The sequence below is a fragment of the Vanellus vanellus genome, assembly GCF_965231255.1.
Source record: "Vanellus vanellus genome assembly, chromosome: 10".
Classification (NCBI taxonomy): Eukaryota; Metazoa; Chordata; class Aves; order Charadriiformes; family Charadriidae; genus Vanellus; species Vanellus vanellus.
Window position 1 is genome coordinate 23,179,912 of NC_138915.1, and position 21,950 is coordinate 23,201,861.

The window sequence follows — 21,950 nt, forward strand, 5'->3', positions numbered from 1 at the left end:
TGCTCAAACTTGTAGTCGCTTAAATTTTAGGGGAAACTTAAAACCTTTTTCCATTCCTGTATTACGGAGCATCAATCTTCCCAGGTGCCCCGTGGCTCCTTGAGCTGGTGGGTTATGCGTTCTGCTGTTCCTTGCCGAGGGACCCAGCTCCGGAGGGGTCCCCAGGCAGCGCTGCACGTGGGAGGCTGTCGACAGGGCCAAACTGCTGATGTTTTTTTATGCAGGTGTGGATGGGACCCGAAGCGGAACTGGCTGTCAGTAGTCAAAGCAGCAGGACTGTTTACCCATGATGTCAGACACCTTCCTTGGGCTCCTTCTGCCTACTGGCGTACGTACTTGTTTGTCCTGCCTCTCGGAAGTCTCTTAATTTGCCTGAAGGTGGGAGGTATAAGCTGCTTTAGGACGGCGGTCCTGTCTAAGCTGTTCCACCTTGCTAGAAGAAGAACAGTCAGCAAAAAGCACGCGGGAATGCGTTGCACAAACCTCATGGATAAAACCAGGGATGGGGTGATTTGAGTGCCTGTCCTAGCTCCCAGGGCTTAAAAGTAAATGTTTGAACAGATATTGCAGTGCTCAGCATCTCAACGCGTTCGTCCCATTCTGAATGTAAATTTCCACCTTTGCGGGGAGGCAGGGGAAGAACTTTGTGCCTTTAATCTCGGTGAGAAAAATAACCCGACAGGGCCAATTTTGTCAGTCTGTGTCATTCAGAAATTGCAGACCAGGATTTAGCGATGTGACAAATGAAAACTGTGGTACGTTGTAAACGAGCTTGATTACACCTCCGTCTGGTCAGGTGCAAACTGTTGTTACGAGGAAGGTGAGGTTCCATGTCATGAAAAAAAATCAGGATTTTGGGGTGTACAAGTGATAATGATTAAATATTAGGGAGAATCCCGTAGGTTGAAGAAAGCAAGGATAAACATAGGAATTTCAATCCATATCCTTTTTCCTGATTGTTTTTTTGGATCTCCATGTGAGTGGTCTGTTCTGGTTTCAAGTTGAGTGTGTTCCATGTGCATTTCATTTAGCATCGTGGGAACTTTGATTTTTTTGAATAACTGACCTTATCTGATAATGCTGATGTAGAATATCCAGCAGTATGTTACGATAACGACCTGTAATAACCAGCAGTTTTTTACTGTACTGGCGCAAAACCCATCTCGCTAAAGTTGAAGCTCTATTTCTGTTACATGTTGCTGTGGTATATTTTCTACCTATTTAAATAATTCTGTAAGAAATAAAAGCAAAACATGACTTTTAAATTTTAAAACTTATTTATAAACCTCTTACGGATTGAAAAATTAACCAGAAAACTCACACTTGGAGGGCAAAATCTGATGCTTGAGGCTTTGGAGGCAGTTTGGTGTTGGAGATGACCTCATCTGCGGCACCTCTGGGTGGTCCTGCCTTGTGCCCCTGCTCTCCCGCTGCAGCTCCCTTGGCAGAGGTAACGCTTATGTGATTGCAGGGTGATTTCTTTCATGCTGCTTATCTCATGGGAAACTAACCCACTCAGGAACGGTTTTATCAGTTTGCTAACTCACCCTGTGGCTACACCTTGCTGTTGCTCTCACAGGTAGAGGCAGGAATGATGTGGCCGGAGGTGAGCGGAGGGAAAGCAGGTCTGCTTCTCCCAGCAGATGCTGGGGATGGAGCATCGAACTCAACGCTGCAGGACCGGGGCAGTGCTCCCACTTCAAACTACTCATGTTTCCAGATGCCTTTAAGGAGATATTCCCGGGGCTGCTGTTCTCCAGCTAGCTTTCTACCTGTCTAGGAGCTGAACGATCCACATAAATTCATGAAAGCGTGAATTCAGCTCTACAATGAGGCAGGGGGAAAGCTTTTGTCTCAGCTCTGGAGGAATCAAAACACTGGCCTGCACCCTGCTCACCGATGTTATCTGGCTCCTGAAGGAAGCTGAGAGGGAGAAAGGGGTTGCTCTTCTGCCGTGTCAAGTTTTGGCTTCTCGGTGCCTGACTCTCAAGTAGCTCTGGTGTTACGAAACAGGCACGGTTCCGGGCAAGTTTATAGCTGCCCACAGATTTTGAATAGAACTGAGGAAGTGAGTAGCACATCCGTTATTTAAAGAAAGCCGTGAGTGGCACTAGAATCCTACAGGCGTTGGCATGTATTCTGTATATATATTATTTTTTTTTTAGAAGCTGATTATCCATCAGAGTGCCAGTGTTGTAGAAGACGTGTATTAATAGTTTATCCCCCCCGCCTCCCCTCCCTGATCATCTTTCCGCTCGCTAGTAGAGAGTAACTTTTTAAGTAGTAGCAAGTAAGTGGTTGTATTGCTGTCCTTTACTAACAACTGTATTTTATTGCCTGTTTATGTTGGAAACTTTTAACAGGAACAGAATGTAACCAGTTTTGTTCTCTTTAATGTTGAATTTGTAATTTAGCAGTGGTGGTGTTATATCTAGAAATTTAAGCTGCACTCTTGTGTTTGCTGTTTTAAGCTTGTTTTTATACAGTGGAATTAAAGTATTTCCATCAGGGTATATGACCTATGAGATATATAAACTAAAGACTTTGTGAGCTTACGCTTTCAAACTGGGAAATTATGAATTAAGCACTTGAGCTACGAAAGATTCAAATGATAAAATTCAGCAATATTGAACCTGAATGTACTAGATTGCTCGAGCTGCCTTACGTTGCTCCCTGGGTAGCTATGCAAATCACACCAGTCTCTTGTGGCTGCTCACGGAGGTGTAATGGTAAGTACATAAGCGTTCACTGACTCTTCTTCATTAGACTGATGTCTTTAATGGTAGAAGGGCTGGTGTGGGCAGTCTTGTAGTCCAGGTGGGACTTGGTGCCATATTTTCCCTCTGAGTCTGAAAATTTTGTCCTTTATGTCTGAACAGGGAGTTTTAGTATTAAAAGGAGAACAGAAATGAGATGATCACGTTATCGGCTATCTTGGAGTTGGTGGAAGTGTCATTAGCTCAGTTATCTTAGTGATGTTGGTGGTATCGCTTGCTACCAGAGAGCCTGGCCCGTATCTTTGCAAGTAGGCTAATCTTTTTTCAGGAATAGTTTAGTAGCTTATCTTAATGTAAGGTTGAATTTGTGGAGGAGTTTGCTGTGAGGCTCTAAATGGACCGTGGCACAGCTCCCCTAGCATCTCCTTTTAGCAAGAAGGTAGAGACCCTGAGGTTTTGCTTTCCAACCACGATTTCTTACTACTATTTTTGTTTGTTAGCGCTCTTGCTGATCTGTATACCTGATGGCTTTAAGAACCACAGTGACGGACCAAGACCTTGGTACGATAGTGCTTCACATGTGCAGAACAAAAAGGCAGTTTCTGTTCCCAAATTTTCTTAAGCCGCTGTAGTCTTTCTTCCACCTGCTATTTTTCTGGGGTTTGTGTGTGGCGGTGGGTGGGGAGGGTGCAACGGAAAAAAAAAAAGGCGGTTAATGTGGTTGACAACATCTTAGTAAGCATGTAGTCTGACTTGGTAGCGTTTTTTTCTTTCAAAACTCGTAGCCTTTAGGCAACTTGATGGATTTTACCAGCATCTCTTGCCTTCCTCCGAGGGCAAAGGCTTGTGTTGCTGTGTTAATATCAGTCTCACGTGGCCGTCCCCGCTTGCGGAGCTCCGCGTGGTGCCTTCTCTGGGTGAAGAGCTAGGTGAAATTTCTTCCCTGGAAAGGGCTCAGGAGATGTAAGCCAGACTTGCCCTCCTCTTCACATTAATTCCTTGGGTGATGCCGAGTGTGCCAACAGCCCTAGTTTCTTTTGGGATGCCGGCAGGGGTTTCTTGTCTGGTTTTGCTGTTGGCCACCGTTCCTGGTTTGTAGGAGGAGAAAATATTTCAGTAAGGGGGCTGTAAACCTTCACCTCTGGCAGCTTAGGCAATTATGTGAGTTTTTCTGCCGAAAGCCAAGCAAAATAAGCCGGAGTGGTTTAAACAGCCTAAATAATTGCTCTTTGTATCGGCTGATCCTGAGTAAATAGGTTAGCCAGTACCTAAGAGCAGCTCAGCTGGTAGCCGCCTGGCCGAGAGCAGGGACGAGCAGCTGAGGGTGCTGAGCTCCTCCACAGCACAGCTGTATCAAGAGGAGGAGATCCAGACCTGGCGCAGAGGTTCACAACCAAAAAAACTGAAATGTGGCTTCTCCCCTGCAAATAACCCCATGATTACAAGTGAAGTAAGAGAATCCCAGTTCATCGTCCTCGTAGGGAATGAAGATATTTTCTGGTTAGGCTGTAGCGCTCTGCTGGTGTGGGGTGAAAGAAGCAGCGGTTCGATGTAGACATGGTTTCTGGGGAGGCAAGGGATGGCAGTAGCACTAGCCTTGTTCTGGCAGCACTGCCAGGCTGGTGGGTGGCATGGGACGTGGGATGGCATGGCTGTGCAAGTGTCCTGTCTTCCCCACGTGCGTACAGAAAAGGTCCACGCTGTGGTTATAACCAGCTCCTGTTACCAGTTCAGATTGTTTATTCATGAATAAAATTAATGGTAGGAGGGAGTTCGGCTGGAAAATACGAAAGTGCAAGAGAAGAGGTTGCATGGCAACACTTTACAGTCCTGAACATGGAGTCAGGAATAAATAATGGTGGAAAAAGAAATGGGAGGAGGGAAAAAAAAAAAAGAAAGAGTGGGTTGGAGGAAAAAACACTATCTTTGTATTGACTTTATTGTTTCAGTGCCATCCCAGATGCGGCTAACAAGTCTGCCATTGTTGGGGATTTTCATTGCTGAGAGCCTTTCACAAGGGCCTCCGCTGTGCCGCTGCGTGGCTGGAGCCGCCTGACACGGCTCCGCAGCGACGCAGGTTACGCAGGACCCTCTGATGGGGCTGGTGGATCTTACGCCCGGTGTTAAAGAGCTTCTTGCCACCGGGAACTACCTTCCAACTTCTTGTCCTGCTGGCTTTCTTCACCAAAACAACCCAAGAGGCTTCCTGATGACTTGTCGGTGTCATCCCTGCCACATTAATATGCATTTAATTCTGGACCACGCGTCTTGCTGATGGCTGGTGTAGAGATACGCATCTATAAAAAGCAAAATAATTTGTCGCATTTTAAGGAGCAGTGTCAAAAGGAAGACAGCTTCATGAAATAAGACTGCAGTAGCCTCTCTAATCTTCGGGTAACTCCTTTGATTTGGTTAAGAAGTTTGAATGTCCCGTAGGGCTTCTTATCTGTTATTATTGGTTAACTTGCGGTTTCCTCTGTGATTTTGTTGTTAGTATTGTTTCATTGTTTTAACTGGATGAATAACCTTAGGTTGGCAAGGGGTTGTCATTGAAAAAATACTGTTCATTCATTGAATTGTAGAAGTGACCCCCACTTAGCGGTGTAACTGAATGTGAGAACACGGGTTGCCAAGTGTAAGGTTTCAATTTTTTTTTTCCTCTTCTAAGAGGAACTGCGGAGGAAGCGAAAGCCGTCAGCGTCGTTGCCGGCGTCACGTTAGAATGAATAAAAAACCCACGACTGCCAGACTGCCATTGCAAATGACAATACTGCTAATTGCTCTTTGCATTTTGGGGCAACTGGCTGCTTTTTTCCTTTGCAACTGGGCACTTCAATTGGACACGCTGTCTTTTCAGCATTAAAAAGCAAAGCAGTGTCTCCTACCAACTCCTGCTCCCCAGTTCTTCATTCTGGCCAGGAAGATGACTTCCAAATGGCCGCGCGACCTTTCGCTGTAACTCTGCGCTATTGCAGCTCCGTTGTGACCGGTGCTCTTTCTGTGAGCCCAGCCCGATGGCCTCCCGCTCTGACAGCGATGGGGGGGGGGGGGGGGTGAATTTGTGAAAAGCATGCTCGCCTTAGTATCGTGATGGAAGATATTACTTCTGTTTGGACTTCTGTACCTCCTGTGACTTGGATGCATTTAGTGCTTTGCCTAAAATGGTGGCTATACTTCTGATACACGGAGAGACTAGTTTAAAAGCAAAAGTTAGCTCTGGCTTTTTTTCCTTCCGTGCTATTGTTGAAATTGATTTTTATTTGAAGCCGTGGTCTTGCAGAATTGTGTATGAAGTACTCTGTATACATGGAAAAGAGCAGGGCGCCACAGATTTTGTAGTGAGTTATGTGAACTTTCCCTCCGGGCAAGCAGAGGGGCTATCCAATTTTCCACTCGCAATGGAGACAGAGCTCAGAGCTGCAGAAGCCAATAGTTAACTCTGTTGGAGATGCTGTACTCTGCAGTTCTTTAAAATAACATCTACAGTGAATAATAGCGTGCAAACATGTGTGACAATTTTTTTTTTTTTCTCTTCCTGAACCTTGTTCTAGATGTCAAAATTAACCTGGACTCCTTGGGAATGGCGAAACATCGCCCTGGGATCCTGCCATGAACAGTAAGAAAGTTGAGATGCTTTGTGTATGCCAATAATAATTATTTTTTTTTTTAATGGAAAACCCCCACTTCCTGTTCAATTAACATAAATTAGGCAATGCGTTGTGTAGTTTGATGTGGCTGTGCTCCCAGGTTTTGGTGCAGTAAAGAGGCAGCACAGTGAGTCGAGGGGTGGCTCGGTAGGGGAGCACGCTCTGGGAAACAGTACTGGGGCAGTCCCTGCAGCCAGTATCCCGCTGGAGGTGGGAAGGCTACTGCGGGTGGTGCATTATGCGATTATTGAGGTGGTAGCTGAAGGATGCTTTGCTGTAATGTGGAATTATATTGTGAGGCTCCATTGTTAAGTCGTGTGTAATTATATCGAGACTCCTGTGTCACGGGATAGCCTGAACGCAAAGGAGTTTGAAATGGGATTACACAAATTAGAGGAAGAGACAAATGAATTGCGGAGTGGCAAAGACTGCATTTGGGATGCCGTTTGTGGGAGGAAGTCCCTAAAACGCTGGCTGAGGGAAGCTGTGAGAGCGCAGTGTCATTTTACTTTCACTGCTCCTGTTAGTGGCTTGGCTAAATGGGCCTGACCTTTCACATCTGGCTTGTGTGTGGTGTTTTCCTCATATGAAACAGCGTTTAACAAATGTTGATTAAATGGTTTATGCATCCAAGAAAGCAGGCACCTTTAAAGATAATTTTTAAGTGTTGATCAAAATACTGGTATATTTTTGTGTTGTTGCTAGCCTGAAACTTTCTAGTTTGAAGGATACATAGATAAATATTTATGTACATACATGCTCTGTATGCTTTATATAGCCCTTCCCAGATGTTGCAGTAGGCATCCTTAAATTGATGCATTGAAAATTATTCTGATGAATTTTCCCAGTACAAAACAGATGACTTATGAGAGACTGTGTGGGTGAGTAGCATGCTGGTAAAGTGTAAATGTTCAGCAGATGCTGTTGACGCTATTTGTCAGCCTTTAGTGGGGCAGAAATTAGAAGGCTTTTGTATTGTTAAATACCGTGATTTGGATATAGTCAATTGTAAATCAACAGCTCTTGGAAACCCTTGTATCTAAACTCTTCACAGCAGTTTAAATGCTTAACATTCAAATGTTCAAATGAAAAATATTTCATTTTCTCCTGTAGAACTCTCTGACCGTGTCATGTTTAATTCTTCCATGTGAGCAGTGTTTTACCCAGGGCTCGCAAAAGCTGGTTGATATACTTGAAATGTTAGGCACTGTTAACATCTTGAAAATCTCAGAACTCTCCTTTGATGAAAATACTGTAATTGTTAAATTGTTGTGGATCAAATTAGGTAGCCTTAGGTCATTTATTAGAACAATTGGTAAAGACACAGGAGGCTGTTTAGTTCTTCGTACAAAATAGTGTATGTAACACAAGGAGATACTGTTAAGACTTTTTGAGAAGTTTGTTCAGCTTAGCTGAAAAAGAGAAATGTATGTATTTGTAGATAATTAAATAGCTTTGAAATCTTACCAGAATGTGGCTAAAGCTTCAGTTTACTTTTTCGCATCTTGGAGAGACTGAGCTAACAATTTAAGCTGTGCTTAAACATTCATTCATTTTAAACTGTCCTATTTAGCAAGCTTCCCCCTTTGAAAGGTAAGGCAGGGAACTTTGCTGTTCACAGGTTTGCTCTGACAAAGCCTGGTGATTTCTTGTGGAGCTGAGAACAAATGTACGTAATGTCAGAGAATAATCGCATGCCTATGGTGTAGTTAAGAGGAATTTTGAGGGTGGCAATGATTCTTGGTAAAAGTTGAGACACCTAGAATGATCTTGGGTTGTTTGTTCCCTGCCAATCAGTTATCTAAAAGCTGTGTGGCTTCTCCTCTGGCTCTCCTTTCGAGGTGGTGACTGGGGCCAAGAGAGCTGGACTGTTGTACTGGTGTTCAAGGTCCTTGTGCCTGGGAGGTTCTTAATGTCCATTTCTAGGACAAATAGCTTTAGAAATCCAAATCTTATCTTTGCCGTTAATCCCGTAGTGTTAGAAAATGTCCACGTGCTACTGAGTAATAAGCTAAATTACTAACATGTGAAACGCATCTTATTCAACTATCATGTCATTCGTTTGGCTTATGGTAAGCCGTTGAGCGGAGTGCGCTCTGCTGTGCTCTGGATAGCCTCATGGCCTGCTGTTTCCCGAGTTATCAGTGCGGTGGTTGTGTCTTTTTAAGGTATGCTCAACATTTCTGTTAGAAAACAAAGGAAAAAAAAAAATTAGGAAAACTAATGCCTTTAAGTTGATCTGCCGCCTGGCATTCCCTTAGCTTCCACCTTCACCTGTTAACAGCACTCCAAAATTAGCGAGCTTGCTGACGGTGATTGGTGTTTGAAATCATGCTGACTAACTTGATCCAGAAGCATTTTTCCCAGGCCTTTATTTGCATATGTAGATTTATATTTTTTTTTCCAGGGATGTGGTTTAGATGAAGCCTGCAGGTAAAGGACGTGGCTGATGAAAGTAACAGCAGGTGGGAAGGCTGATAGTGGAAAGTGATTCCAAGGTGGCTTGTCACATGGATACCTGAAATGGTAGCTTAAGGAAATACCATGGATTTAGTTTCTCGGCGAAGCGGGTGGCTCTGATACTCTGGGGTGTCGTATAGGAGAGGGGTACCAAAAGGTTTTACAGCAGAAAATGGGAAAGTGGCCTTTAATGTTCTGAGCTTTTTTTTTTTTTTTTTTTTTTTTTGCTGTTATTGTCAGATAATGTTGCTGTTATTGTCAGATAATGTATGGTGGCTATCCAAAAGTCACTTCTGAAGACTGGAAGATTTCAGTCTACTGAAGTGTATGTTATTTTACTAGGAAGCTTCACAGGATTTCACCTCCTGTTGTTATCACTCGTTTTCAGTCTGGTGTGAACTGGCCTTTCCATTAACCCTTTCTGAGCAGTATTTAGTCGATGCCTCTAAATCTGTGCCATACACTGCCCAGAACGGAGTTCCTGGCAAAGGGTAACAACCCGTGCGGGCTGAGAGTCACAGCTCTCTACTTTCAGGGCTGTTGAGAGATAATGACTAAAAACTTTCCTCCAGTCATAACCATGGAGGCAGAAGCCCACATTGCCTTTAATAGAGGAGTGACATGGAAGATGCTCGCTTTATAGCCCGGGCACCCACAAACAGGAGTACGGGCATCGTCGCTGGTAGGGACCTGCTCCGGGTTGTGGCTGTGGTGACAGCATTAGGAGGAGAATAGCATTTTAGGCAGCTGCCATGGCCAGATGCTCAGATGAGTGACGCTCAGAGCTGCAACTGTGGCTGAAGAGATGGCGCAGGTGTTTGGACCGAGGGCAGGAGGGAGAGAGCCGTGCTGGCGTCCAAGCAACAAAGCCCATGGGAACCCAGGGGAGGTACTGACCTGGCAGGTCTGCGGGGCTCTTCCAGGGAGCTGGCTTGTCTCGCTCGGGCTTTCCCAGTCCCTGCTGCCTCCTGGTCCCCTCCCTGTGCTGGCATCTTAAGCTCACGTTCACTGCGCTGTGTTCTCTGCAGCCCCCTCCTTGTCACCTGCTCCTTTGGTCCCAGGCTGGGATTGCTGTGCGGAGCTGGTCTCCTTAGGGCTCAGCCTAATGGGAGAAAAGTCCGTTCCTTCCCTGGGGCTGGATTGTGCTATGCTGTAATTGCCGAAGCTCCCGATTTTGAGAGCGTAACATAGGGGCATCCAGTATGGCACAGCATTTTCCTGCTGCCTATGGTGCCGTTTTAAACTGGAGGTGTTTGACTTGGGTGTGATTTATAAGCAGTGTGTTAATGGTTCGATCTTCAGAGAACTGTTTTCTCTTGCATATAGAAGGGTGGAATACTACACGGAGAGGCTTGTTTTCTACGCGTAAAATATTACCAAAGACTTGCAGGCTTGTGTGAACATGCTGAAGCTCGGTTTATTTTGTGTTCCTGAAATAGGTCAAATAAAATTTTTATTGAACATATTTTTAAAGCACGTTAACAAAGGACATTATGTAATTGCAGTTAACGAGCACGGTAGCATTGCTTTTGGTGGGCAAAACTTATTCATTTAATACAATTGCTAAATTTCCGTTAGGATAAGATCTGTTCTGGTACCTAGAGTTGTATTTCACCAGTTTATTGGGGGTTTTCAGAAAGCAGTGCCTTGGCTGGCTGAAGCGAATTGGTAGCTCCAGTTATACCTTCTTGTAGACTAAGGTATGGGGTTTCTTTTGTGTGTAGACGTGATTTTTATTGAAAATGTTTAAATGCTTATATACTTCTAGTTTGTAGGTGGAAAATAGTATTGATTCTGCTTGTTAATTATTGATTATCAGGTGATATTTGATATATGTTAATGCTGCTCTCGGGTAACGCAACTCTGATGCCTGTTATAAAAACTGGGAGGTTATTCTAATGCCCAGAAATGCATACAAAGTTCACAGTGAAAACATCAGGCTATTCTACATCCTACTTTTAAGATAAAAATGCCTTTTTTAGGCCTTAACTTCTCTGTATTTAGAGAGAGAATTGTCTTATTACTACTTATTTAGACAGTAAAGCATTTTTCTTTTAACAGTATAGTTTATTGTCCGAATTAATCAGCTGCTGCTGAAAGGGGCGATGCTGCTGCCGCCTTCTGCCCTTGGCTGGGTTGCTGGGTGGGTGCTGGGCCATACTGGCCCGGCTGTGCTGGTGTAGCCTGGCCGTGCTGGGCGCCGCTTGCCCTTCGACAGCATGTGCTCCCGTGGGGCAGCTCCTGCTTCGTCAGGTTCGGCGCGAGGCCGACGAGCGCTCGTTAGGTCAGACCAAGCAGGATGTGGAACAGTGTCCTTCATGAATGTTCCCAGGCTAGAATCTAGCCTCATGCTCCCTGTGGATTTAGTCAACAGTCTGTTTTTCAGCAGTTCCGTTTTGTTACGGTTTTAATTTTCCTTGGCTGCTGTGCAGGAGAAAAGGACTGCGTCGACGGTATGGGTCAGGTTAATGCACAGCATCTTCTGGGCTTGTGATTTCTGAGCGCCGTGTGAAAACAACTCGCCTTCTGGAGAAAGAGCGTGTTTGCCGAGGTCTCTTCTCTGACCTGATGAGTGCATTTGTCATGTCCGCTGTGCGCTCAGATGTTTGCCACCGCGGATGGGTGGGCTCGTTCATTTAATGGCTTCCTGGGCTGTGCCCCGCTGGCTTTGTTGTACACTCTTTGGCATCTCTTGTGTCACTCAGTCGTGGTTGTTTCTGAAGAGCTGACCGTAACAGACACACGTTACCTACATAAGTCGTGTGCATCATCTATCAACTCTGAAAACCCTAGAGCATTCCGATAAAAGGCAAAATAGCCAAAATTTAGTCTGGAGAAGAGAAGGCTGAGAGGGGATCTCTTCAGTGCTTATCAATATCTAGAGGGCGGGTGGCAAGAGGACGGGGCCAGACTCTTCCCAGTGACAGGACAAGAGGGAACGGGCACAAACGTGACCATGGGCAGTTCCATCTCAACCTGAGGAGGGACTTCTCTCCTGTGGGGGCGGCAGAGCACTGGCACAGCTGCCCAGAGAGGGGGGGAGTCTCCCCCTCTGGAGCCATTCCAAACCCGCCTGGAGGTGTCCTGTGCCACTGCTGGAGGTGCCCCTGCTCTGGCGGGGGGTGGGATGGGGGAGCTCCAGAGGGCCCTTCCAGCCCTTACCACTCTGGGATGCTGTGAAAATAGAGGCATAAAAATCAAACAATTTTACAGGGTGTCTGCGATGTGAGTTGTGTGCGCTGGCACCAACACATGCAGTGTTTTTATTTATTTTATGGAGTTGGAATTAGAAGTCATTTAACTTCTCAGTGAAATGCTAATCATTTTTACGTGGATCTTAACCACACACCTTTTAAATTTTCTTCCTAAATTCATGCTGAAGGTTATTAAAACAAATATAATGTGTTATATAGGAAATGAATAGTTATTCATAAATATATGTACTTGCTTTTGCGTATTTGAAAGAATGATGGCAAAAATATAACAGCAGCAGCAACAAGAGCAAACACCATAAGCCAAAGAGATCTGAGCAACTCAGAGAGCAGTGAGAAATTCAGCCCCTGGAGGGGGGGGGTGGGGTGGGTGGGGGTGGTATGTTAGTGCTGGTGATAAGATTTGGCTTTTGTATGGACATGGGGAGTAGCTGTAAAGTTGTAAGTGGAGGTGTGAATTTCTCGTATTTGTGTGTTGGGCAGGTAGAATTAACAATTAGGATGGAAAAGTTGGTAGCAGCTCTACTGTTAAAGTTGAAAGTTAACTAGAACTTTTCTGAGTGTGAAAAAAAAAATATTTTTAACATGGAATTTGAGCTCTCTGAATTTCTGTGGTAATGAAACTCGGTAAACATTCCTCATGTGCTTGCTGAATTTTGTACTTTATTTGAAGAAAATCCATCAGTTGCCAGGTTTAGAACTTGTGCGCATCAGCTTGCCCATCCTGCACTATTTGTTTTTATAATCTTTATTTTTCTCCTATGTACAGGAAAAAAAATATACCAGTGGCATTTCTTATGATTTTCTACTGCAAGCCAGGCACGCAGCTCCAGAGAGGTAGTTTTTGTCTCATCAGCAGTCGTTAAAAAAAAAAAAAGAAAAAGACTCCAAATTTTAAAAGAAGAAAAATTCAGCTTTCACCTTGCAGTATAATTGGCTCAGCTTTCTTTCACAAGCAGTGTGGCTTTTTATTTATAGAATCATAGAATGAATAGAGTTGGAAGGGACCTTGAAGACCATCCAGCGCCACCCCCTGCCCTGGGCAGGGCCACCTCCCCCCAGCCCAGGTTGCTCCAAGCCCCGTCCAACCTGGCCTTGAACACCTCCAGGGATGGGGCAGCCACAGCTTCTCGGGGCACCCTGCGCCAGGGGCTCACCGCCCGCACAGTCAACAATTTCTTCCTCATATCTCATCTAAATCTCCCCTCTTCCAGTGTAAAACCATTCCCCCTCATCCCATGGCTGCCCTCCCTGATCCAGAGTCCCTCCCCAGCCCTCCTGGAGCCCCTTTAGGCACTGGAAGGGGCTCTGAGGTCTCCCCGGAGCCTTCTCTTCTCCAGGCTGACCCCCCCACCTCTCCCAGCCTGTCCTCCCAGCAGAGGGGCTCCAGCCCTCCCAGCATCTCTGGGGCCTCCTCTGGCCCTGCTCCAGCAAGTTTGAAACCAGGCAACAGGGTTAAAGTTATTAGAAGTATTACTAACTGAATGTATATATTTTGTCCAGTCCAATGTGTTAAACAGTCTGTGGAAGAAGGTGAAGCTGATCTTTTCAAGAATTCGGGTCTGGGTTTATTTGGTACAGCTCAAATTTACTGTGTGCTACTAACACTTATTTCTCCAAAAACTTGAAGAAACTTGTAGCTAAGTTGACTTGGAGTGACCTGTTTAGGGAAATTATGTAAAATGGCAGGATTTAAAAAAAAAATATATTTGTAGTTAATAATTGAAAAGTCAGTTTTTCTTCCTATTCTTTAAGTGAGCTGGAGTGAGCAGTATAGTTGATACATACAGATATTAAAGCCCGCATGAAAGGAACATGGTTTGACCTCACTGAGTAGGTGTATGGAAAGAAGATGCTTAACTAGATACACAAGCCCATCTGTAGCATGTGCTTGCCCAAGAGGAGGCCAACTTCTTTTGTTCCCAACCTTAGAGTTTTCCAAAGCCAAGGGTACCTGTCTTTTGATGCCTTCGCATGGTTGTGCAGTGTATTTGCCTCGTAGAGAAGCCTGAGTGATGCCCACGGGATGGTAAAACGAGGAGCGAGACTGCAGCATCCATCCGAATGCCATTAACCACGCCGCACACATCCTGCAGGGCCGTACAAATAATTTTTCCTGAGTATGGCGGTAGGAAAGGAGTTCAGATGTACACGGTACTTTTTGAACATGTTAGTTTTATGATGGACAATAGATAAAATATATCCTGTTTACTCAGACTTCTTTAATAGAGGAAAACTTGAAGTTTGTGTGAAACAAGAGGATGTCCTGAGCGACATCAGGAGTTAGGAAGCACCTTATGCTGCTCTCGGATCAGCGGGAGGGAGCGGGCACGTGGGATACTGTTAAGCAATTCTGTTCGATGCTGTCTCCGTTATGGCACATTCAAAGTACTGCAAAGCACACACTGAATTTATAATTCACGCTTACAAATACTGCGTGCGATTTCCTTCCACTAAATGTCTAATTCTTCTTTAACAAAGTAAAAAATTTTAGACAGGCTCCTAAATTAGCATTGCTTGTCACCTGCTCTCTGAAGTCAGAATTGTATTTGTAAGGGTACAGGGGGATCGGAGGGGAGAGCGTGATTTGCAGAAGCTTCTGTTTTCTCTTCTATAGAAACTGATCTGTAATTTCAGATCTGTTACATAGATTTACTCTTTTGTGACCATATTTAAAAATACTGATTTACTTTTGTGTGTTAAAAGCATTAATAAAGAAATAGGAATATTTGCCTTGGGCTGTGAATTAGTAGTAAATTGCTTTAAAGGAATATTTGATTACAGCTACTATTTTTTTATCCTTCACTTATGTTTATCAATGTAAAATATACAAAAGATCAAAAATCAGAAATGTGGCTTTTTTCCGGGGTATTGAATAGTTTATATTTTGCATCGCTTGCTGCTGAGTGATGTCAGCAAATTGAAATCTTACAACTTTTACACTGTCCCTTCGAGTACAAGTTCACAAACTTGACTATAGTCTGTAGTCTTTTGTTTTGGTTAAAGGCTGTAAGATGTCATGCTCTTGAGACATAAAAAACATTGAACAGGGAGTTTTTTTATCAACTATATTAGATCTTAAAAATGGAACTCATTAAAATTTTGGCCTCTTCTGTACAAACTAATGTGATTACATCTCGCATGTAAATAATTTGAGCTGTTTTGCTCCCTCTTAAAATGAAAGGTGGCTTTAATGAGTCACAGCTTCCATTTTAGTAAATTGTTCATGGGATAGGCAGGCTCAGAAACAACTGGGTTAAACCAAGAGATTATTTGAAAAATCTAGGGCATGTGCTCTCTCTGCTCACTTGATTAGTTTTCATAATTCATCCTTGTTTCCGCAGCAAAGAGCAGCGTAATACATGCAAATGAGAAGCAATTTTCTTTATTTTGTCCTCCTTTATCTGTGTAATTTTACTGGAGGAAGTTAGTGAAATGGGGGGAAAAAAGTCACATTGTGTGTGAATGTTGAGAATGAATCTTGGTTTGTTTTGTGAAAATCCATGGGATCTGAGAGGCAGATGCTATTTCGGGCTGTCTGTCTGTGACTCTGCTTCAATTCTTTTCTGTTTGACTACAGGTGCATGAAGAACAGAGGAGATATTCCCGCTTATCAGAGATGATGTGGAGAGACACTTTGTGAGTAACTGACGTGTGTTTTCTAAAAAGCCCAAAATGCTAATGTGGGAATTAATTTTTTTTTTTTTTTTTTATTTCTTCGCTTAAAATAACTGTGCCATATACCTAACAGTTTTCATTTGGGTCGGGAAAGCTGTGAATATAGAGCGCTTCATGGAAAGCAGAGACAAAGCCGATGGTTGAAATAAAGAGCTGGAAGACCAAGCAATAGGATATGTATGGTTTCATAAATGATTAACCGTGACACCTACATTTTCTAGAGTGTTAAGTCTGCCAAAGGCTTTTACTGTTGACTGCTGAATGTGTTCTAGACATCAGTAAAAGCCCTGACATCGGGTATACGGGTATCCTTCAGTCGTGTTAACTCAGTGCTTATAAAAGCCCTTCTGCCAGGCTTACTGGTGCTACCTATTCTACGTGACAGGTTATTAACGCTTCATTGTTCTTGTCTGACTTTGATTGGAAGTCTAATATATTTACCATAAAGAAGATGGGAATAGTAGCAGTCAATAGAAGCTTTCCTGAAAGTTTTCAGTTCCTGTCTGCTGGAATGCAACAATATTCTGGGAGCGTGCAGCTAAACTGCGCTCCCAGAATATTACAGGAAAGGAAGAACCTCTATGACAGACTATAACTGTACCTAAATAAGTACTTAAAGGACTTAGTTTTGTGGGAACAGGGTCATTTTTTGTGGCCATAGTTAGGTGATGTAATGTCTTATTTGTCAGATGGACTCCATAACTATGTTTCTAGTGCTGTAGACTCATCAACCAGCTCTTTCTTTTGGGGTGATTAGTCTCAGTGTTTCCATTTTTTTTGCCCAAATTTCCAGTAACAGTTGAGAATTAAAGCAGCATGTTATTTTAGGGTTTTCCGTGATAGTCTTTGTGCTTTCTTTTTTTTTTTAAAGTATGATACGAGTAATGTGGTCTTGAGTGCTTTCTTTTAAACTGTAAGCTTTGATACTCCGGAGCTACTGCTTTGTTCTAATGATAATTATCTAGGAGAATGGTGCCTTTGTGGACAACTTCAGTGCTTTTCTTGGCACTGAACAGCTCAAGTCAGCAGAGCTGCTCTTACCTCAGGCACCTCTAAATTTTTTTGGCATTTGTAGTATTAATGCTACATCATGAAAATTTTGGTTTTTTTTTTAAATTGAAAAATATCCTTTTGCTGTCATAGACTAGTAATTGCTTAAACTCCAATGTAGGAACCAGTTTGTGTTTTTTCATGGGATATGCCTTTTTTGTTACCTAGACCTAAGGAAAAGGTTTTTAAGTGGTTTTTAGGCTTCCCTCATCCTGGACCCCTTTGCGTATTTTCATAGATAGGGTTTTGTGATTTGTAGTTTAGTAACTACTTTAAAAAAATTGTCATTAATGCTTAATTTCCTCATTCTAGGATGAGGTTCAGCATCTGCAAATAGGGGCTGGTAGTCTGTCCTGCTTTCAGTCAAGAGAAAAATCTGCTTCAAGATAGTGTTGGCTTGTAGTCATCTTTCCCTTGGCTTCTTCCAGGCTCTGCTTCGCCAGTTCAGGAAGGCTGTGGGAGGATTTCTTTATAACAGTGTCCTGGCCCAGGTGCTGGATTCCTTGTGAAGCAGCAGAAGTCCTTGTGCTGATCCAGCTGATCTCCAGGGATCTTACCCAGGAGAGAGCGTTGATTTGATTTTCTCTGTGTCCTTGAGATCACTCTCTTGTGGCCAAAGTCCGTGAAGACTTTGCCACAGTTGGCTCAGCAGCTGCAATAACATGGAATAGTATTTAACAATAATATAACTTTTAAGAATAATGATGGATGTTTCTAATAAAAATACTACGTTCTGTGATACCTTTTGTCAATAAGCAGAGTAGTGGATGATTTGATTCCTCGGTCATGGCCCATGTTGTTCTCCTTGTTTTCAGCTCCTGGTCAGGGCTCGAGCAGAGCGCCTGGGGTAGATCTCGTGGGCAGAGCTTCCTTCTGCAGCTCCTCACACAGCTCTGCCCCGAAACAGTCATCTTCTGGCAGTCCCACCTCTGGCCCAGTAAGTCAGGTAGGACTTGCTCAGGGGTCTGCTACTTCCATAGGCTCCTTCCTTCATGGATGACTGCGTTCTTAAAGTGTTCCTCTTCACGTTCTCCAAACGCCGCAGCAGAGATTGCTGCTGCTAGTAATGAGGTGAGGGGTTATAACCAGACTCGGTTTGGTTCAGATTCGTTTCAACTTTCTAGGCTGCTTCCTTAGGACAAAAGAGCTTTTTCATAACTACAAAGATTCATCCTTTAAAAAAAAAAAAATTCTTTAAACTCTTGCTGTTCTTTAAATTCTTTCTAGAAGGTGTAAGGGTGAATGAAGGAAGCAGAAGTTGTGTGCCCATCTGGTCTGTACAGGCTTGCAGGAGGTTGATGTGCTTTGGAGAGGTACAGTGTGTTAGACAAGTACAGTTGTATTTACTTGCCTGCTGAGTGTTACTCTGCAGAGCTTGGAAAAATTTGCAGTTGAGAAATAACTTCATTATTTTTTTAATAAGATGTCTTTGTTACTATCAGCTTAATAAAATTGGAACTTGATTGATCTTTTTTTTTTAACAGGAAATATAGTTTAGGTATAAATGTTCCAAGTGTCAGTCTACATACCTTAAAATATTTTCATAGTGATGCCACAGTTACTGATAATACATACGTTTTTCTTGGAGTGTATTTAGAGGTGTTGACTCTATTTTAGCGTGGTAATTTTCAGAAAAGGGTGTTTCAGAAACAGACAACAGTTATTTTGTGGGGCTAGCATTTCATTCGTACGGATGGTCGCTGTTAAGGCCCTTTTGGTTGGGTAGCAGTCAGCTTTCCACGGTCTTCAGCGTATGGCTGGGTCAGGTTGCGCTCTGATGCTTAAGAGAGCGGATAAGGCTTACAGGCAACGACACCCACCGTGGACGGTGTTTCTGGATTTGCCTACGTTAAGACTCCTCTATGTCAGCATTAGTAGCTGCGATAACCGGTAATATCTATCCGGCTAGTTTCATTAATTCTTAGGGGATTATTGCGAGGGTGAATATGGGTAGGATATAATGGCATAGCTGATGAGCTGAATGGAGTTCAGTCCTTGTTGCAGGGTGGAGCTGCAGGAACTGGTTTCTTTTCCCAGTTCTACGTGATCATAACCTTGGCTTTAACCTCTGTGCTATAATATCTCTTTCTGTGAGAGGTGTTTATTACAGTTATATAAAGTTTGTGGGATGTATAATGGAAATTGCTGTTTACCTGTTACTGTTGTTTTCATCGTGATTCTTACTGTGCGCTTACAAATGTGCATGATTTCTGGTTAAAAGTGGAAAAATGTTTCACCTTTAAATGCTCCATCAGCAAGCTCTAAAGGGCTTAAAATATATGTTGCAACTTAGTCCGTTAAGTTAAAAAGTGGCTTTGCTAATAAAGTCAGAACACACAATAAAAGCTTTTTCATTTAGTAGTATTGACTCCTACAACCATAAACTTCAAAAATAGGAATTACTAAGTATACTGGATAATATTTAACTTAAAATTATGGAAATAAAGTACTTCAACCACAACACCGAGATGCACACCCCTTCCCTACGGTGATATTTTTTTTTTTTTTTTTTTTTTTTTTTTTTGCCTGACAGGCTGAATGAGGGTGCCTTGTTCTACTTGACATCTGCCCGTGTCCGATTAAGTCGAATTTGTACTGCGTTAATAGGTACTCGAGCTGTGCCCTTGGTAATCAGGAGGTGAGGGGTGTATGTGACAAGTTGGACACCAAAGGGACACGCTGTATCTAAGCTATTCCGTTTCCTTGTGAATGGACTAATATGTTCCCTTGGCCTTCCCTGATCTTAGTAACCACATAAAGCTTTATGCTCTTAAAATAACTGACAGTCAGCAGCTGGTTTCTTACCAGGATTTTTTTTTTTTTTTTTTTTTCACTGCGAGCGAGGAGCAAGTGGGATCCAAATGTCACAAGTCCTGTTGTCTTCCCGGAGATAATACAGGTTTTTCTTTTACTTGTATTTGCTGGATTGCTTCTGTGGGCATTTTTTTTTTTTTTTTTTTTTTTTACGTGCAGTGCTTATCTAATCAAACTGTTGTCAGTGGAGTCTCTTTCCCCAGTGTGGATTTATAAAGTGTAGGTGGTGATGAATGAGCTTTAATAAGCTGAAGTTGTAGCCATAGGTGACTTGCAGCGGAGAAAGGCTTTATGAGGGATGGAAAATGCAGGTGAAATGCAAGTCCTTTACAGAACACTGAAGATATGCTAAATCCGTAAGGACTTAAGCATTTCACGGAGTCACGGAGTTTTCAGAGTTGGAAGGGACCTCTAGAGATCATCTAGTCCAACTCCCCTGCTAAAGCAGGATTGCCCAGAGCACATTACTCAGGACTTTCTACATCAAAATTGATTAGATGTTTTGTTTTTGGGCCAACTAATAACCCTCATAATATTTTGATTCCTCTTGCCGTAAATGCGTGAGAGTTTACGTTTGGTTCATCGTGCGAATCCAGGCGTGAAGCAGTTATCAGCTGACTTACAATTCGAAAGAATATTTCATTTAAAACAGTGTTTTGACGCACGCATCTCAGCATTGCAAAAATTCTGCTTTCTGCTACTTTACTTTCGGTACAGTGGGTTGGGACTGTCCTCGCACAGTGCCCTGACCTGGTGTCACACGCAGTGCCTTGTGGAAACGGATGAGTTTCAGGTTCCTGCCACGTTTGTGGGAAAGATGTGATGCTGCGTAGTTTTTTCATCTTTGGAAATCTTCAGGTAATAGCTAATTTTTCTGGCAGTAAAGTAAGGACATCGAAGAAGGGAAGGGGGCAAGGGAAACCCTTCTATGACCTGTAACGTGTATTAGGTGTGTGGGACTCACCCAGCCTGGTTCTTCACGGCTTACTCTCCAAAACCTGACATACAGCCTGAAATGGTGGAAGTGGCAAGAGGTGCCCCTTCGACTGCAGTCTGGAAAGACAAGTCTGCGGGGTCTGCTGGATATGAAGTATTGGTGGGGAAGAGCTGTCTCTCTCTGTTCTTGATGAAGCTGTCAGCTACAAAGCCGTAGCAGATAGGCTGAAGGGTTAGTCTAGACACAGGGGTCTGAGGCAGTGTCATCTTCATAGAATCATAGAATGGTTTGGGTTGGAAGGGACCTTGAAGACCATCCAGTCCCAACCCCCTGCCCTGGGCAGGGCCACCTCCCCCCAGCCCAGGTTGCTCCCAGCCCCGTCCAACCTGGCCTTGAACACCTCCAGGGATGGGGCAGCCACAGCTTCTTGGGGCAACCTGTGCCAGTGCCTCACAGGAAGGAATTTCTTCCTAATATCTAACCTAAATCTCCCCCCTTTCTGTGTAAAACCATTCCCCCTCATCCCATGGCTCCCCTCCCTGATCCAGAGTCCCCCCCCAGCACTCCTGGAGCCCCTTTGGGCACTGGAAGGGGCTCTGAGGTCTCCGCAGAGCCTTCTCTTCTCCAGGCTGAACCCCCCCACCTCTCCCAGCCTGTCCTCCCAGCAGAGGGGCTCCAGCCCTCCCAGCATCTCCGGGGCCTCCTCTGGCCCCGCTCCAACAGCTCCGTGTCCTGCTGCCGTTGGGACCCCCCGAGCTGGAGGCAGCACTGTGGGGGGGTCTCCCCAGAGCGCAGCAGAGGGGCAGAATCCTCCCCTCACCCTGCTGGCCACGCTGCGGGGGATGCAGCCCGGGGTGCCGGGGTCTTCAAGGTCATTGGTGGGGAAAGAGTAGCTGATTTGCTTCGGATAAGCTCTAGAAATAATGTACGAAGAGAGGAGGGACGTCTGTTGGCGTGTGGCTGACACAAACGAGTGCATTAGAGTTTCAGTAGAAGTGTGCTCCAGCTACGTATTGTCCTACACGTCGCTCAATGAGTGTATAAGCAGAGAGGTCCGTTTTCAAACTTTTGTTACGTAAATCTTTACAGAAAGTGCACTCTGTGTTTGCCTTGAAATGTAACAATGACTCCGGTATCGTCAGACTTGTCGCTTTTAGAGTTCAAATTAGGAAGCCCATAACTGCCAAAACGCGGATTGACTTGAGAGCCAAGATCCGTCGGGGCACAGATGCCGGTGTACTTAGGCAATGAAATAATCCCCTTTTAGCTCGGGAGCACAGAAGCACGATTGTGCTCCTGCAAATGCTATGCAGAGGTTGAAATTGCTGAATGGTTTTGCGATTATAGGTTTGATTGCGTTAAGAAAGGTTTTTCTAGAGGCTTATTTTGCAGTCTGTACAGTGTCTTTTTGAAGGGTGCTGTAGTGCTGCGGTGA

At 43.9% G+C, this 21,950-nt stretch overlaps 1 protein-coding gene across 1 annotated transcript in view; it reads left to right on the top strand.

Moving 5' to 3' along the window:
- Window positions 1–232: 232 nt before the first annotated feature.
- Window positions 233–21,950, top strand: part of KLHL13 (kelch like family member 13) — an 85,574-nt gene continuing 63,856 nt past the window's right edge. The window contains exons 1-2 of the mRNA XM_082488204.1: window positions 233–328; window positions 15,617–15,675. Of these exons, the coding sequence (XP_082344330.1) occupies window positions 287–328; window positions 15,617–15,675 (101 nt within the window). The 5' untranslated portion in view covers window positions 233–286. The remainder of the gene's footprint in view (window positions 329–15,616; window positions 15,676–21,950) is intronic.